This window comes from Colias philodice, chromosome 17 (assembly GCF_061535455.1).
Source record: "Colias philodice isolate Cphi_HAF_F1 chromosome 17, ilColPhil1 Martin Lab GWU primary, whole genome shotgun sequence".
Lineage (NCBI taxonomy): Eukaryota > Metazoa > Arthropoda > Insecta > Lepidoptera > Pieridae > Colias > Colias philodice.
Window position 1 is genome coordinate 937,234 of NC_143102.1, and position 18,408 is coordinate 955,641.

At 31.7% G+C, this 18,408-nt stretch overlaps 1 protein-coding gene and 1 long non-coding RNA gene across 4 annotated transcripts in view; both read right to left on the minus strand.

Moving 5' to 3' along the window:
* Positions 1 to 298: 298 nt before the first annotated feature.
* LOC149480805 (uncharacterized) lies at positions 299 to 2,419 on the minus strand. The gene is made up of 2 exons (XR_016316925.1): positions 1,525 to 2,419; positions 299 to 1,299 (listed from the first exon to the last, which is right to left on the minus strand). It is a non-coding gene; the product is annotated as an uncharacterized LOC149480805 (long non-coding RNA).
* A 1,698-nt stretch (positions 2,420 to 4,117) lies between these two features.
* Shaw (potassium voltage-gated channel shaker cognate w) overlaps positions 4,118 to 18,408 on the minus strand; it is an 81,569-nt gene continuing 67,278 nt past the window's right edge. Inside the window, exons 5-11 of one of the 3 annotated variants that reach the window (XR_016316911.1) lie at positions 14,147 to 14,341; positions 12,340 to 13,020; positions 10,595 to 10,730; positions 8,766 to 8,891; positions 8,060 to 8,306; positions 7,570 to 7,634; positions 6,695 to 6,712 (exon numbers count right to left, since the gene is read on the minus strand). Coding sequence is in view for 2 of the 3 variants with exons in the window: in XM_089705743.1 (XP_089561869.1) it covers positions 6,354 to 6,712; positions 8,766 to 8,891; positions 10,595 to 10,730; positions 12,340 to 13,020; positions 14,147 to 14,341 (1,497 nt within the window). In the remaining variant the exon portion in view is untranslated. Of the gene's footprint in view, positions 6,713 to 7,569; positions 7,635 to 8,059; positions 8,307 to 8,765; positions 8,892 to 10,594; positions 10,731 to 12,339; positions 13,021 to 14,146; positions 14,342 to 18,408 lie in introns of all 3 variants that reach the window. The other 2 variants (XM_089705744.1, XM_089705743.1) reach the window with 2 other exon arrangements.

Below are 18,408 nucleotides of genomic sequence, written 5' to 3' on the forward strand. Positions count from 1 at the left end.
AGAATTATGTTTAATACAATTTATTATTTTAGTAGGTGTCTAATCTGCCACTTAGAAAGAAGTATATGTAAACTAGTGGTCCACCCCGGCTTCGCCCGTGGTACATATTTCGCAATAAAAGGTAGCCTATGTCCTTTCTCGGGTATCAAAATATCTCCATACCAAATTTCGTGCAAATTGGTTCAGTAGTTTAGGCGTGATTGAGTAACAGACAGACAGACAGAGTTACTTTCGCATTTATAATATTAGTAAGGATAATACTATAGGTAGGAAAAGGTAAAAATAAAACGCTCAACTATTTTCACATATTTAATGAACAATATTCAAATAATCTCACATATTGTTCCAAAATGTATAATTTATGTTGTATATAGAATGCTTTACAATACAAGCCCTGTTTATTGAAAGCCTTACCCTAAACTTGTGCCTTTCAGAATCGTAGTCTAGGAGCTCGCGTATAATTTACATAGATAGCACATAAAGATAAATATCGTGATTTTACTTTACATTAATTTAATAAATACGTATACGTAGCATATTTTACAGTGTAAGAGCGAAAGTATTACTGAAATAATAGATTAAATTAATTACATCTACATGCAATAAAATCGATTATGTATTATCGGATACATAAACAATTGTATGAGTTTCACAGTAACATAAATCAAATATAATATGACCAGTTATTTCTATAATATCATCTTTCAGCAAAAAGTAAGCATTATTTTGACACTTTATTACAATAAATATCACTGCAAGCGTCCATGTAGTTTTTCATACAAATACTAAATCACAAACACATACAAAACCTTTTACTACAAATTCAAATAACTGTTTTAACTCGTTGATTATAATATTATTTCGTTCAAAGCAACACAACTAACTAAACTATCGTTGACCTATCGTTTACATTTGAGCTACGTTACATTCACAAAACCATTAAAACTTTTCATAAATCGTAGCATTATTTATGACTGCACAAAATTGCTAAACAACGTCATCAGATATTGCATTAATATCCAACGCCAGCTCCTGTACTTTAAGCATGCTATTTTTGCAACCATAATGGCATAACTTAAAATTCGATTTATTTTCGTTACAGCATCGTTGAAGCTTATTATGCCATTATAAAGGCCTTTGTCGACTGGACCGTAACGAGATTTTTAATTAGTCTTGTGTATTGAGTTAATGTACGTTTTATATTGGAATAAAGTGGTAAATACGTTTTAAAATTGATTACAAAGCTTTTTGTAATATTTTGCTGTTGTTTTTTGGCTCGGTATAAAAGGGGATAAAATACTTTATGGGAGACATGCATAGAGTATATATATATCATATTGTGTACAAGCTGGCGCATTATTTTTCTTAATCAGAGCGCATTCTAAATTTCAATCTCAAAATTAGAATTCTGATTAGTTTTGTTTTTGGTCGATTTTTTGTATAAATACGGGAACTGTGTACAAATAAAATCATTACAATCTGAAATGTCTTGGAGTTAACAACCCCTCTACAGTTCTCCACAACTTTTATTATTGTTGTAGATTTTTTCAACTCAGTTCGCTTGCGAATTACCAACTCAAACCTTGAAATTTCATAGAAATATGTTAATTTTTTTTTTTAATTACAAATTGATAGTGGGTGAGTGGAATTAATCATGACAAAACTTAACATTAAAAATTAAGTTTTTTTAAAGATCCTTTTCAGTGTTTCAAAAATATCTAGACAAGAGGTATAATGGGCTAACCTGATGGAAGGCAATTACCAAAGGTCGTAAATAAAGACCATTTATTTTGCGGACGTATTACCCAAGTTTACGACCACGTCCATTTTAATGGTCCCACATTTATAAGTTTACTTAAAACTAAACTTCGCAAATGTACGGAACCCACTGTTAGCCTGGTGATTAATAATCATAGGATTCTATTCCGTAATGCAAAAGTGATTAAGACTGTTTTGTTTTGTTGATAATTTGTATTAATTACGTTTTGACTTCCCTCCAGCTTCTGATAAGGTTGTCATTTAACATATAAGTGTTACTAAATTAATATTTGAACATGATTTGAAGAAACAAACAATATACTTATTGTAACTGTAGATATTAATTTTAATCACAGTATTATTCCTCTTTTAGATATACATTCGAGATAGATCTTGTAAAAGGTCAAAGGTTGCAAACTGGGTAAATTGATACTGACATTTAGGAATGGTCATAGACTAAGAGCCATTACAACTAAACTAACATAACAACTAAAAAGCAAAATTTATGGAAATTATAGTTTTTTTCAGGACAATAGTTATAATAAAATTATTGTTATATCACTGAGGCTTGATAAGTGTTCAGAATTTGAGTTCAAAATATCCGTTTAAAGTAGTTTAAAATCGATTCTAAAATAGTCAGTTGCATTATACATACAAACATACAGGTAGGTGAAGCTAAAAATAGTGAAGAGTGTAATATATAATTCTACTAGCGGTCCTACATGTTTAAACTACCCTATCTCTCAAGTTGGATCGAACTACACAATATGGTGTGCGAATTTTATTATAATCGGTTAAGTGGATTAGGAGTCCATTGAGGACAAACATTGTGACACGAGATTTATATATTATATTAAGAAGATGTTCACAATCGTACGCGTATGCAAATGACGTAGACCATTTATTCGCACGGTAATATCGACAAAGGCCTTTAAAATGATCGTGTCAATGACATTTGGAATCATCCATTTATCAGGGCTCTATCGAGGTCAACAGAAATGTTTTTGTATGTCTGTCTATGTTTTGCGATGATATGACGACTGTCTTAAGAGTTTAGCGAATACGTATATATACTGGTCCGCGATTTACGTGATGATAGCATGTATTTAACTGCATTGGCTTATGCCATATCTTTTGCATAAAGAAATCTATAGAGCAAGTTCTTTATCATTCGGTTCCAGAGATTTACAAAGGTTGTATTTCCAAATATTTTTGTAAGGGAGGTTAACGTCTTTTATAGTTTTTCCCAATTACTCGAAAATTGTAACAAATGATAAATAATTCTTTGTTTTTCTCGTGTTATGCAGATATATCTATGTTTCAATTGTGACAATTGATCATAAGATTTAAAGGTTCAATATAGACATAAAATATCGAGCTTTTTCATTTATTTTAAGAGCTTTAGGCCATATGCAGTTAAATACACCCCTAAAAGCGTTAAATTTAATACATACAAAATTGGCAAATAAAAAGTGACAAAAGGTTCTCACTATAAGTTACTTTTTTATAGGGGCGAGTCCTGACAGAGGATTATACGGTTTAATTAACAGATTCTTCATGAAATCTCTTAAATGCTGTATTATCTTGTAAGGGATTTTTAAGTCTATTTGAATGATGATTATAAAGTGGGTATTTTTAATGCGGCTTAAAAATGGTTGTTTTTTCGAAACTCGATAGAGGTTTGAAAATAGGAATATTATTTATATCTATTGTTTACTAAAAATTAAAAGCCTGAATAATATTTTATTTAAATATAAAAACGGAATATTGTCAGATTTATCATTGCAAATATAAAAACTGTTTTAAATTGTTGTCTGTCCGTCATCCCATATCACAACTCACCCCAAATTATTACATGTTCCGCTAAAATACATAACTAGAATTATTTACATACATTTTTATAAATAATCACGTGCTATCTACGATTACAATAAATTATTGCATTTGATGCGTATTCATAACATTTATATTCAAAATTTGTACGTAGTAAATAAACTAAATTCAACTTATATTTTAGGAAATACAATTTTCAACAAGTAATTTTGCGGATTTGATAGTAAACATCGGTATTATGATAGGGTTTTAATATTAATAATTCTTGACGTTGGAAATTATTATTCAGCATAGTTCGTATTTTTTTATTGGTAGTGACTGTTATATTTTAAATACTGGTAGAATATAGTTTCAAATAATAAGTAATTATGTATTTTCGACGTACTTATTTACTTATTATTCTCTGCTTTAAATTGGCATATTCAGTCAACATACATTACGAATTAAAAGACTTTGAAGGATTAAAATAAAACACTTGAAAATCTTTTAAAAGTTTTTAATTTCTAAATATATTTCATCACATTACATCGATAAAATAAACTTCAATATCAAATCCGCAACATTATTTGACAGGTATCATATTAAACGATTATACACAACTATTTCTTAACCAATTTCCAAAGCTGAAGGTGTTGTATCATTAAATAATTAGATTAACTTGCGTAGTTTAAGCGAAAAGGCCCTTTCAGACAGTAACGAAAGCAATTTCGTAGCTCGTAGCTCGTAGCCCGTAGACAATGCCTACGTCAGATTGCTAATAGCTAGAATGGATGGCTACGGGCGTAGCTGGTACGTTTATAGGGTTATCTACTCTGATTTATGCAGGTTTATAGGAATATTGTGTGTCAATTTAGTTAATATTATAGTAGATCAAATGAAAATAGGAATTTATACGTGTATTTTAACTTATGAATAGTAATATAAGGTTAATAAAATATACGCAATGAATCGCTACGCATCGCACCGCTAACTGTCTGCAACGGCTTAAATTTACAATTTCATGTTCAATCGATATCTACATGGACAGGTTTAATAAATCGTTAATGATTAGAGTAAAATATTTTTTTTTCAAACTATCTACCGCTTATATTAAATACCTATTTTAATGTACAAGTATAAAAATAACACTGAGAAAGTAACGTGCAGATGATATGTGTGTCTAATAGGTAACACGATTATATAAAATTATTCTAATATTAATTTATATTTACAATGTTATTACCTTATTTAACTGAAAATAAAAAGTACGCTCCAAGATTTCAGTTTAAACTAAAAAATCGCCTTAATTTGAAGTACATGTAAACAGTAAATTTTAAGCGTTCAACATAATTGTTCATTTTATTAAACAGTGTTTAAGATATTTCGAAATCTAGGTTAAATAACGAGTATAAATGTAAAAACTTATTGTAGAATTGAAAAATATGCTTTAACTACTTATTTAAGATATTCTTCATGGACTGTTATAGTACAGTAAGATATTATCTAATGGTCATAACATTCGACTACGGAACTCTAAAAGCAAGTAAGGAAATCTACTGAAATATGAATAGGTAATAGGTATATTAGACATTTATTTGAAGCTAGCTATAGATATCCGTCAAGGAGTAAACATAAAGAAATATCACTAAAAATAAAAATAACACAAAAACATATTTTCATAACTCTGAAATGATATATTTCTAAACTTAGAAAAAGATCAATATTACACCATAAAAGGTATGCATTTAGCAAACCAATTCGGCTTTAAGCCCCTCGTAACAGGGGCCGTACCATTTGCCATAATTTCGACACATTTCCAACCTCTGGGCTGTTTATGAGAAATTCCAATTGGAATGTTCTAATAAAGCATCGCCAGGAGTCGAACTTGGGTATCTAGTCATGCTTAAGTAGTTTAAATTAAATTGTACAATCAAAGAAGAATCAAAGGAATAAATTAATATGTCTGAAATACACTCAATTGATAATAAATACTATACTAAATACTTGACGGATTGGAATCTTTGTGGCACAAACGTCTTTTTGTTTAGTCTGTGGACAAACGACACAGAGATATATTTCATCATGATGTTAAGTATCCTTTAACATATCAAAATTAAAACCATAATGAATGCAGTTTTGCTAACAAAACTATATTCGATTTTAGTTGTCACTTAAAATAGCTTTTTCTGTGTCGTAAAATTAACTTGTACCCATCATTTCCATTTTTTCAGATAAAATATGTTAGACGTCTGTCATACAAAGATTCCATAAGGCATCTAATCTATTTGCTTGGCTACATAGATTACCTACACGTAATACATTAGTGGCATAGTGAAACTGGTTAATAGTATTCCATTACATTATTATATAAATTTGATTACACCGGGTAAACTATTCATTCTTCCCTTTACGTCACCTGATTTAATATAATTCTCACTAATAACAGTCTAGTATGCCATTTGCATACAATAGAGTAGACAATTTTGTACATCTTCAATTTGATTGACTCTAAAATAATAAAGAAGAGATAACGAAATAATTCACGAAATATAAAAAAGATAATTTTAACGACTCGAATGAAACTCGTCTAGAATGTTAATAGCTCTTTAAAGATAATTCTTATTCAGTATCCTTTATCACCTTAATGATATTGGTGTTTCAAATTTATTTGAATTTATACAATTAAATGTAATCACTTGATAGATAAAATTATAAATCTATTATTGGTCATGATTATGCAATGATGCTTATATAAGATTAATTAATTTAGAATTGTGACGTTGTTACGTCGAGGCAGACGATTTTCGTTTCTCCACTTTAGTGTCCCTTAGTTTCGTTTCATCGAGCGATTCGATTTTATGATCTCGTAATAACGGAGTCCTCACATCTGATTTGTCGTCGTTCTTATCGCTGTATTCATTTTTATCAGTTTCCTCGATGGATTCTTGTCTCGAGGAATCGTCTTTAGATTTATCTTCAGATCTTTCGCTGTGATAAGCCATGTTATCGAAGCATTGTGCTGGTACTAGATTGACGGATTTCATCATTGGGATTGCGATCGCTAGAGCGGGGCTCATGTCGCGGGGGCTTGGGGACAAACGCGTGGCTACAGCTAAGTCCACCCCTGGCATTAGGCTTGCGACTGTGAAATATCTTATGATTAATAAATCAGTTAAGATTTTAAGGAACGAACGTGACTGTACTGAACGAAAAGTTAGGCATTAAAGCATGCTCATAATTAAGTCAATAAGGTTCACAACTAAATAGAACGAACTGGACACAAAGGATTCACACAAAAACAATTTAATATCGAACAAAGTAGAACAACGGCTATGAAAGACGAAATTTTCACACAAAAAGCAAGACAATAGACAATGTTAGTTGCGGAAAAGTATTAGTCCTTTGTTAATACCATTATAAAGGTAAAATAAAATTCGAATTTTTTCACCATTCTCGACTCAATAAAATTCTTAGAATTAATTTCGGCTATCCATAGTAAAACAAGAAAATGCGAGATCTTTAACGTCGTTTGTAATTTCTCTTTTATTAACTTTCAAAGAAGATAGTATTCACAAAGGACTTTTGAATGGTTCAGTATTGTGTTACGAGTTCGTTATAAAGACTGCGCACAGTAAAAATTGAAATAAAATCTTTTGGTGTTACCCGAAGTGGTTTTGTAGTGTTCTACAATGACAAATATTGCATGAAAGATACAGTGCTGTTTTGATATGTCTTAAGCGTAGTCCTTTGAGTTCCGCAGAGTTCAAATATCAAAGAGCATAACGAAATATACGTGATTCAATTTGTTTTTATATCTTCCAGCAATTGAGGTAGCAATATAACATCTTTTGAAGATATGACAGTTTACATTTCAAAATTTGGAAGAACAAAAAATCTTTGGAGTCTTGGTTAGTGTACATACACAAGATTAGTACAGTATAAATGTTATTGTGTTAGAAGAAGACAACATGTAATAATTTTTAAATTTGATTATAATACCGCTGTACTTAATGTAGGCAGTGGGGCTTGTGCTGTAGTGTTACATATAGGTGTTTGATGATTGCCTGAAAATAAACTTCACTTTCAAAAAAAATACATATACATGTTTACAGACAATGTTGGAAGGACTGTAACACATAACACAAACTCAAAAAGATAATATTATACTAGAAATATTTTAATAAACGCGTTTCTCTAAAATTATAATAATATCAAATTACCAAACATTAACCAAGCGTATATTCCCACATCAAAACGCTAACCTTAACAAGCGCGTCACACTTCGTAATTCTCACTAAAATATTAGTAATTTATGGCAATATACTCGAGAACAGAGTATATCAGATTAAATTGGCAACATTACTTAGCGTTCGTGTTATGTCTCAGTTAATCCTTCACAATGATAATGTGTGAATGTATCGTACTACAACATCGATCAAGCAGCTAAGCATCTACGCTGTGAAGGCCCGCGTAATCAAATGTATCGAACCTTCGTCTCTCTTCACAGGGCTATGGGACCTATTTGGCTTCTAGTGCCGCCTCGAATTTCTGTGCAAGTGATAATGTAAGTGAATTATTTATGATTCTTTAGCATTCCTGAAAGCTCCTTGTGTGCAGGCGTAATAAGAAGCCCGTTCCCAGAGTCAGTGTTGCTTTTTAAAGCATGTTTAAATTTTTTCGTTTGCAGTTGTTTGGTGTCGTTTGGATCATAGCTTCGAGTTCGCTACGATCACCATCTGTGGAGGATTATATTGCGTAAGCTGTTAGTTGTGGCTACATTAGGTTATATATCACATTTGGTTGGGAACATTGTCAGTAAAAGTTATGTTTCAGTTTCGTGTTAAATTATTTTGGCAAAACGTGCATTCAATCGACTTTTAATGATAATGTTCCCTTCGTTAAATTATTTTCAATCATTTCGACTTCACAAGCTATAAAAGTTTGTCAATCCTTGTAGAATTTTGTGTATATTCACAGAATATGCTCGTTAGAGCTTGCGAAGTTTCAACTTGTTAATTGTGTTCTTGTAAATTTTGGTGAAATTGTGAAATGTTTTCAACTATTTACAAATTGCCAATTGGTTTCGTTTTACAATGATTGTCTTTTATTGCTAACATCATTAGATACATTGTATAATATAAGCTTATTACTAACATTTTTACATACATAATATGGAAAGCAAAGCTAATACATACCCATGTTAGGTCCCATTATGTCCTTAGGGTGATTAGTTTTTATGGCATTCATTCTTCTGTTCACAGCTTGGGGCCCCATCCCGGGGGCCATGGGGCCCGCGGGGCCTCCGGGCGCTCCAGGCGCTCCTGTTAATAATTTCATTGTAAACGGTTACGTTTCAAATTAGCTTTATTGTATCGTATTTGACACAGATATTATATTACAAGCATACTTGTATAATATTACCTTGCATACATTGTACATGGAATTCAAACCCTGCAAATAATGTGAACAATAGCCTCGTGGAGTTATGACAGATTAATATAATATTATGTTTGTGTGTGTGGGTCAAAGTTTAACATAGTTACTGAATGAAGTATTTGATAAAAAAAAGAAATTGTATATGATTTATAATATACCACGTATTATTATTTATATTTTAATAGGTCAACAAGTTTTTAAGTTTAAAATATACTTTAAACTATATTATTATTATATACCTACGAGGAAACATTTTAAATCAACTGAATTCTTCTTGAAAACATTACCGTGTAACAATATAACAATTTCAATACAAGAAGAATTGACGCGTAAAATTCCTTTTAGCAAGTTTTTAAAGAAAAATAACTGTTGGAGCATTTTAAGTCGAACTTTGTAAGTTGGACGTTTCAACTTTGCCGATACGTTATTCAGATAATAAAAACGGTTAAGTGCGAATCGGAGTCGCTTATAGGATTCCGTACAATATATGACTTCATATATTGGTTGTTTTTTAGATTTTCTGACTATAATAACAGCTTGGAGACTTGCTGTCGATATAAGAACACCTTTACTTGAAGATTACCTCATATAAATCTATATAAAATGCCAAATATCTCAAATTTTACAAAGGGTATGTTGAAATTATTATGACTGATGATTTTTTATATGTGAACTAGATGAAACGTGTATTTTATCAATATTTATACGCATTGATTTTACAAAATACATAATTATTTTAGCTACAATTATTTATTCTAAATTATACTTTTTTTGAAATAGTTTATTTATTCAATCGATAATTATTATAAATTTAGTGTATTCTTTGTAAAATTTACCATGAACATACCACACCTCTGTTTTTACAAGATTTATCCGAGCCGAGAGAGAGCGAGATAGATATACCAGAAATATGATTATCTCAGACACAAAACCGCGTCTAAATTCCGGGATTCATAACGCAAACTTGGGAAGATGTGAATAAATAAAAGCGGTGACGCAAAAATAATCACTCGAGAATTTTAACAGTCCTCACTGATTTTTCCTAGAAAGTGATTTATTTGCTACGCGCGTTGTTTCCGATAGCAGGGAAAGGATCGGCCTTGTGGTTTTTGAATTATTTATCACGACCCGTTTGCGTAGAAACATTTATAATAGACGCTTTTAAATTCCTGTAAATCTTAAATCTGATGTTTGCGTTGTAATACGAAAATGTGTTTGATGTTTTTTGTGTGAATTAATTAAAAAATATTTCTGTCGAGTACGCTGAGTTCTTTATGGATTGTTTAATTAGGATGTATGTAAAACCTACATAATAATGAGTGAAACAGGCCGTTGTATTCTTGTATTGACACAGGAGAAATTATAGAAAGTAAAATTTAAAAGTTTTAAAAAATTTATATAGGTACCTACATAGACATTATTTATAGGCGACTCGGAGAGTTGTTTCTTGAAACAAACTGGTAATTACTATATAATTATTCTTTTAAGATCTTATCATTCGATTTGGAGGGATTGTTTGATGCGTTATATATTCAACGATACAAAATCCATTCTTAAATAATTCTACTTAAATAAATTTAGAACTTACGTAATGGCGGCCTGGTGGGTTCCACATTGAGGACCCTCCGCCGTTTCTTCGGCAGCTTGGCTCTGGCTTGCGTGTGCGAGTAGTACATCGCAAAGTTCGATACTATTACTGGCACTGGTAGAGCTATCGTTAGCACCTAAGGAAGTACAGTTTAGAAATTCATTATATAACAATAATTCATTCATTTATTCAAGTAACCAGGACTCATTTTGTTAGTAACAATTAATAACTTAAAAATTATGTTAGTAAAAATACAATTTACTATGACTGCTAGAAATGCACTCCACCGCTACAAAGCTATCAAGGAAGCAGACAGTTTGCAGCTGTGGTTTACATACCAGCAGTCGAGCCGACTCGCTATACAGCGCATGATTACAATATTAATGATTCATTGTTTAGTTGCTGTATGAAAGTGACGTGAAGACACTGAGCGTTTTGAGTATTTGAGATGATTATAGAATGAATGATATTTTTAATGTTATGTACATATTTCAACATGTACAACAATACTAGTGTAATGAAATATCTAACAATTGAATGCTATACAATAATTTTTGAACGCATGTGTGGAAATGAAATGGTCTAACTGTTAATACTTCAAAGTTAATCAGTAAAGCACGTGAAAATCTGAATATGTAGTAATTTCATTTCATTAATCATACTTACATTTCTCTTTAAAAGTTATTCGTGTAATTATTACTAGATATTTACATTTCTTACCACTTAAATATTCAATGAATATTAGAATAGGTATTATTATTTATTAAGCCTCATCTAGTATTCATGACTAATCTGAATAGCAATAGTTTCAATAACAATTACCTACTGTAATAATATATCAGTGATAATTTAATTCAGTTATAATTAAGGCAACATTGCTATACAGTGCCAGTCGTCGAGAATGATTGACATTTGATATTAATACCGCTAACAAGTTATTATAGACATTCTTGATAACACTTCACGGAATATCTTAAAACGTGTAATTATTTCAATATATTATTAACTTTTAAAGAGAAACTTTTATTACATCGTCTCAAATTTTTTGGTCTGTGTAGCGCATGTCGCGTGACGGTCGGCTGCCGAGTAGGTATAAAGCACCGTTGTTCGGAACCGTACGATAATTATCGTACAAATACGATAATTTTGTGCCTAATTTTCACTTTTACCGTGGTTTCATAAAACCACACAACATTTTAATTATAAATATTTCCTTTGCTAGTACTTTTCTATACAGAAAGTTCATAGTATTTCCACGGTAAATGGAACCTGCTATCCCGTAATTTATATAGAAATCCCACAGGTAAAGCCAGTATAAGCGATACTAAAAAGTCACCGACAACAAAGGCATACACGTGCAAGCTCAAATAGTGCTAAATGTCAGGTGAAGCATAGATATTTATCTGGAAAAGTTTCAGCCCGTCAGTTAGTTTACACACTGACTTCCGACGAAAATTCTCAAGAGAAAAGTAGAACGAGTTAAGTTGTTGTACAATACTTTTATTGTCTGCGACCATGTGTGAAATGTACTTTTATGAACTTAGTAAAAGATATGGAAATGAAGTTAAAATGTACCTATATTTAAAATTGTTCTTTTTTACTGATTCCAATATGATTTAAGCTTACGAATTGCTTACGAATGAAATATGTTTATAAAACTTGGATTTTTGTAAAATGTCCAATAAAATGAGCCTAGAAAATTTTATCATGAAATGTTAATAAATGCATATTTATGTCATACTTACACCAGCCAAAGCGCATAAAGCACCTACGAACATTCCGACGTAGGTCTTCGGAGCCATGTCTCCGTACCCCACGGTTGTCATGGTAACCAGCGCCCACCACAAACCGAGCGGTATGCTGTTAAAGTCATTGTGAGGATTCGTCTGAATCCTCTCCGCGTAATACACCAAACTCGCGAATATAACTATACCGAGCACTAGGAAAAACACTAATAGGGTCAGCTCTTTGGCTGACGCCCTGAAAGTCTGTATGAGGATCTTCAAGCCAGACGAATGCCTGGTCAGTTTGAACAGTCTCATGATCCGAATGATCGAGAAGAACTCGAGGATGTCCGCGTTCTCGACGTGGGACGCGTACTTCTGGAGGATTAGGTCGATGTAGAAACTCATGGTGGCGATGTAGTCGATGATATTGACGGAGGATTTGATGAATTCGCATTTGTTTGGGGACGAGATGAAGCGCACGAGGATCTCGAGCGTGAACCACGCGTTGCAGACGCATTCTATGTAGAAGAATGCGACGTGGGCATTGGTTTGCACTTTGTCCAACGCCCAGCTTTGCGTCTGGTTCGCGGTCGTCACTGTGTAGTTGCGTATCACTGGAACTCTCATGTCCGGGTGCGTTTTGAGACAGAACGATATGATGGAGACGCATATGAAGAAAACTGATATCACTCCGATTATCTGAAAAGGAAGCAATATTAAAATTTCTATAGCAAGGAACGGAATACGGTTTTATCTTTTATAGCCGTAAATACAACAGGTATAAAATTCCTTTGCAATTCTAATATTTGTTTCTTGAGATTAATTAATTTTCCTATCCATTTTTCGGAAACAAATCGTTTATTATTTCGACAAACGGAGAGTTATGATTCATAAACGTGATCGAAATTTTGTATTGTTTGAATAATTTTTATTTATAAAGCAATAGAACTATATCTACAAGATAAAACCTTTTTCTTTGACTTCATCTTCCCGAGTATATTGGGAAACTTATTTACATTCGATTGATTTATTTTGGGAAATGCGACCATTATTTTCTTGTTTCATAAAATAATCATACAATATAAGGACATGAAACTGAGATAGAAATGGATGAAGATTAAACATTTGGCACGTTAAAACTAAACTAATATTTAATTCAACGGCCTTCGCTTGTAGGTCAACGGTTGATTTTAATTGCCTTAAAAAAGGTTTAAGTACTCTGCTCATAAAACAAGAGTAAACCCTCCTACGGGTGTAAAATAATTTAATTTACATTAATTTGAATTATAAAGAGTGGATTTTTTTTATAATGTCAAAGGATTGTGGTCTGTTATTTTTTAATATTATTTTACGAAAGTGGTTTTGTAAGGGCAAAAATCCCGTTTGAGTGGGCGTTCAAACGGGGACATTTTAATTGCCTAGTATCAAAGTAATGCCATTTAGATTACCTAAAAGTGACTGCTAATTCGTATAATTAGCGCGAATAGCTGTTTCATTTAAATCTTTTAGAAATCGCAAAGCTTTTTTTTTTTTACTTTGAAAACGTTTTAATGCTATTTTCTCTTATAGAGGACATCTAAAGGTATTAATAGGAAAGTAATCTAGCAGAAACATTCTAGATTTGAAATAGGTCTAGGAAACATTTTTAAGTACCTACCACCGCGAAATAAAAGTCTACAATTATAAAAATGTATGTACATTGAGCATTACTATTGTATATTTTATAATCACCCCCTACATCCATACGTAATAAGAATCTACTAACAAAAGTTTTCTTCTCTCTTTACTAATACGTGCCTATACTTCCTATTTATTCGAAGGTTACCTTAGCAGCATTAGAACTATAAGGCTCATCAAACAACGACCACATCTGGGGCTTCAGCTGCTGCCACCAGGATACCGTGCCGTTATAGTAGTCCTCTTCGAAGCCGAACTTGCGAGCCACCTCCTCATCAGATGGCTTCTCTGTGTCCAGGTCCAGCCGGTCCAGGACGGCTAGGGTCTCTTGGGTATCTCGATGCTGTGGAAGAAATATTAGATAAATGCCATTTTCTTTTATGTTCAATGTGTAGATGGTCATAATATTGGCAGGCGTTACAGTTATTACAATAAGTTTGTCTTAAGTAACTTTTTTAATATTTACAACTAGCGGTCCGCCCCGGCTTCGCCCGTGGTACATATTTATGTTTTCTCTACATAAGAACCATCCTGGTACTTCAAGGAATGTAATAAAAAAAGAATTATCGAAATCGGTCCACCCGTTGTCGAGTTATGCGCTTACCAACACATTTTGCGATTCATTTTTATATTATAAGATGTGTGTTACGCACACAATGGAAAATAAATATTGCTATTTCATTATACTGCTATTTCATGCGAAGTGTTTTTTCAAAGTATTTTTTTTTCGATTTCAGAAGAAAGAGGACTAACCATAGGTTATTAAAATATTGTTCCAAATAGTTGATCTAGCTTCAGGTAAATGCAATATATACATAAAATTTATCTAAATAGTCCATGATTAGATATTGGTACAAAGAAATAGAGTGGATATATAATGCCAGACGTCCTTTATAAAATTAATTTATATTAACAAATTGATTTAAACGAAAATGTTAAATCTTCTCTGGCTCTAGAACAAGTAAATCGTTTTGATGTTTCCATTTTAAATAATCATAAATATTAGAGAGCTTTACTTAATCCTGATTTAAAATTAATTGATAAATTTTCGACTCAAAATATTTTGCGCAAAGGCAAATTGTCGATGAATTAATTCATAACTTCTGAATTGAAGTTTTTAATTCGATTCAGCAGGATTAAGACTCGAGTAAATATGAATAAGTTGGTGGAATCGATTGCTATGCTGCCGTGAAACTCAAGTAACTCGACATTAATACTCGCTTAAATCAACTAACTTTGACGTACTGTGCTAATTTGCTGAGCGCTTTTACCTTATACAGGGTGATTTCCAGTGTGCGTAGCCAAATCGGAAATTAGAAGAAAAATTGAAAAAATACTCAAAGGAATCTCGATAGAAGAAATATCGAAATATATGTAGAGGAGAGGAGGAGTCTCGATTTAAAAAAGCTGATCCATCAAAAATCCCAATATCACCAGGTTTAAAAAAAATACACATATTGTATTATTATCTGTGAGCATTTTAAAATTAGGCAAAAGCACTTAAGAATTAAGCATAAAACAATTGAATAACAATTGTTTAATTATTTTGATTTCGTGATTAGGTTAATATTCAAAATCTTTAAAATCACAATGTTAATTTTCAAGTCCTCATCCTCAATTTGATTAATTTTTAATTTCTGATTTTAATTAATTTAAACAGAGTTCTTATTCAATTCGATTTGATTTTCAACTATAAATCTCTACTGAAGAGAGAAAATTATTTAGTAGTTAGTTTTAATTGGAACATTGAATTTCATTCGCTTATATTTTGTAAGTAAGATTTTAATGTTAGTAGGTACTTATAATTTAATAAGTTACTTATTGAAAGAAAGAAAAAACATTTATTTCTAGATTATCTTGCGTATCATTCGTTGTTTTTGCGTTTAACCAAATAGATTAATTAATTAATTAATTAATTAAAATAAAATACTAAATAAAAATACCATAAAATACTATAAAAGCAGCAGCAGTTCGTAAATTGAAAAATTATATCGGATTTAATAAATAATCTAAAATCTTTGAAAGAGTAACTGGAAGTCTTCATTATTTGTTGTAGGGTAGACTGGGTACGATTGAAACAAAGGACGGTTGAAACAACACGAATATCTCGCAAACCGTTGGTGGGGGGGTTAGGGGTCCAAGGGGAAAAAGAAGCGCACAACTGTTCTAAACACGAACCACAATGTTGCGTCGATCTCCGCGCGCTTCAGCTGATTTTATAAGACCCTATTGTGTTTTTATGACCAAAAGTAAGTATTTTTGCTTGGAGATTTTTCCAATTATTGGCGTTTCTATTTAAGTGACATTATTAAGTGTGCGTTTTTGTTTGAAGTGAATCTTGTGGAATATGACATTGTGACTAGTTTTTGTGTACCATTGTTGTTACAATTACTATAACTGTATTTTACCTAAAGTAGGAGTTGGGGACGGTTGAAACATTTTTTTTGGGTACGGTTGAAACATTGTTTTAATTATTTTTTGTTTTTTTAGATGCCGATAGTACGTGTAAGAGAGATTTCAGGAAGACAAATAGATTTATCGAAGTACAAAGACGCATATGATCAGGTGAAAACCGGAGAATCATTGCGAAAAGCGGCAGAGAAGCACAATTATTCGCTTCTAAGGTAAATTTGAATGCGAGATGACTCTGGCGAGCAAGAAAATCAAAAAATAGGATATAATAGAGGATATAACAATATAAGGTATAATAATAGAGGGCGAAAAATCAGGAAGTCTACTATTTACACTGACACACCAGATAAGGAAGAGATAAAAAAAGAGCAAGAATTAATATTGAAACGAACAAGAGCTAAGCAAGTGAAGAAACGATTGGATAGAGGAAAAAGGAAGATATTTGATGGAGGAAAATGTAAAAGAAACACCATAAAAGCAAAAAAGAAAAATGTACAAGAGGAGATATCATCACAAGTTGAGGAGTAGGTTCTTCTGTCTTGTTTTTATGTCACCATATTTAGAGAGCAGACCTTAGTGTAAAAGAGTTACTTAATTATTATTAGATTTAAAATAAACAATCAATAAAACATATTTTAATACTATATTTTGTATTATTCGCATATTTTTCAACTGACCCCAATCACTGTTTCAACCGCCCCTGGTATGGGGACGGTTGAAACAAATCGGATTTATTTTTTAAAATTGATCTACTATTTAAAATAATACACCTGGAACTAAAACCACAGTGCCTATTAGTAGACAGATACATGCTCTTTTATTTAACATATATTTTTCATCGCTCGGGTTATAAAAAGCAAAGTTATGGTCGTTATAAGTGAAATTGTTTCAACCGTACCCAGTCTACCCTATTCAGCGAGTTGTATGTCGATGAAACCTTTTTTAAAGATTTAACAAGGTTGTTAGATAGTGTAGTAGTAGTTAGGCACGATAATAGTGAAAAAACCACAACGATATTTTTTAGTTTATGATATGTTTCTTAATTTAAGTGTCGAAATAAAATGAAAGATAATTTATTTCAATCATGATCACATCAGCCTATAATTCCCGTCCACTGCTAAACGTAGGCCTCTCCCAGATCTCGCCACTTTTCCCTTTCTTCTGCATATCGCATCCACCCAATGCCAGCCACCTTTTTTAAGTCGTCAGTCCAACGCGCCGCAGGGCGCGATATCATGATGCGACTGTTAAAATATGCCATTATTTTAATATTAATAAAAACAAAATGAAAGGGCCAAGTGAAAGTTGCCATAGGTAATAAAATCTAAAAGACTGTAATAAATATTTGTGTGTTGGCTTAAAATTGTAGTCATTAAAACCTTAAGGAACTATTAATGAAGCATAAAATTATGTATTATTAGCTTATAATTAACTATTAGTTGCAATAACCACGTTTAAGTTTTAAACCTTAAGTTTATTTTTATCCCAGTTTAACCAGAGAATTGGAGCGAGTAGTTAGTGATATTCCACCCTTCATTCAAAATCTATTTATAGTGACATATATAAAAAAAGCTATATAAAAACATAGCCCTGAACGTTACATAGAAGTATTCCATTATATGGTTTTCTCTAACCGATTCGTAATAATATATACTTCATTTCACATTCATCTGTTGAAGAGAATTTAATTTTACCAACATTTCTCTGCTTTTCAACTGCGTTTTCACGTGAACAATTTGAGCGATTATGCTTTTTAATATTATGGTAAATAGGTGGATATTGGTTTGGCCCATTTACGCTCTTGTTATATATTTTTAAAATGGAACACAATAGATTAAAAACGTTTTTATTATTAACGACGTAGATTACGAATTAAGGTACATTATACGTAGCTTTTTAATAATTCTTTTCTGTTGAATATTTTAATACAATCTAATTTAAAAACGGTTCTTTCAAATCGCAATATTTAATGAAAAAGGTGTGAATATTTTTGGCTGG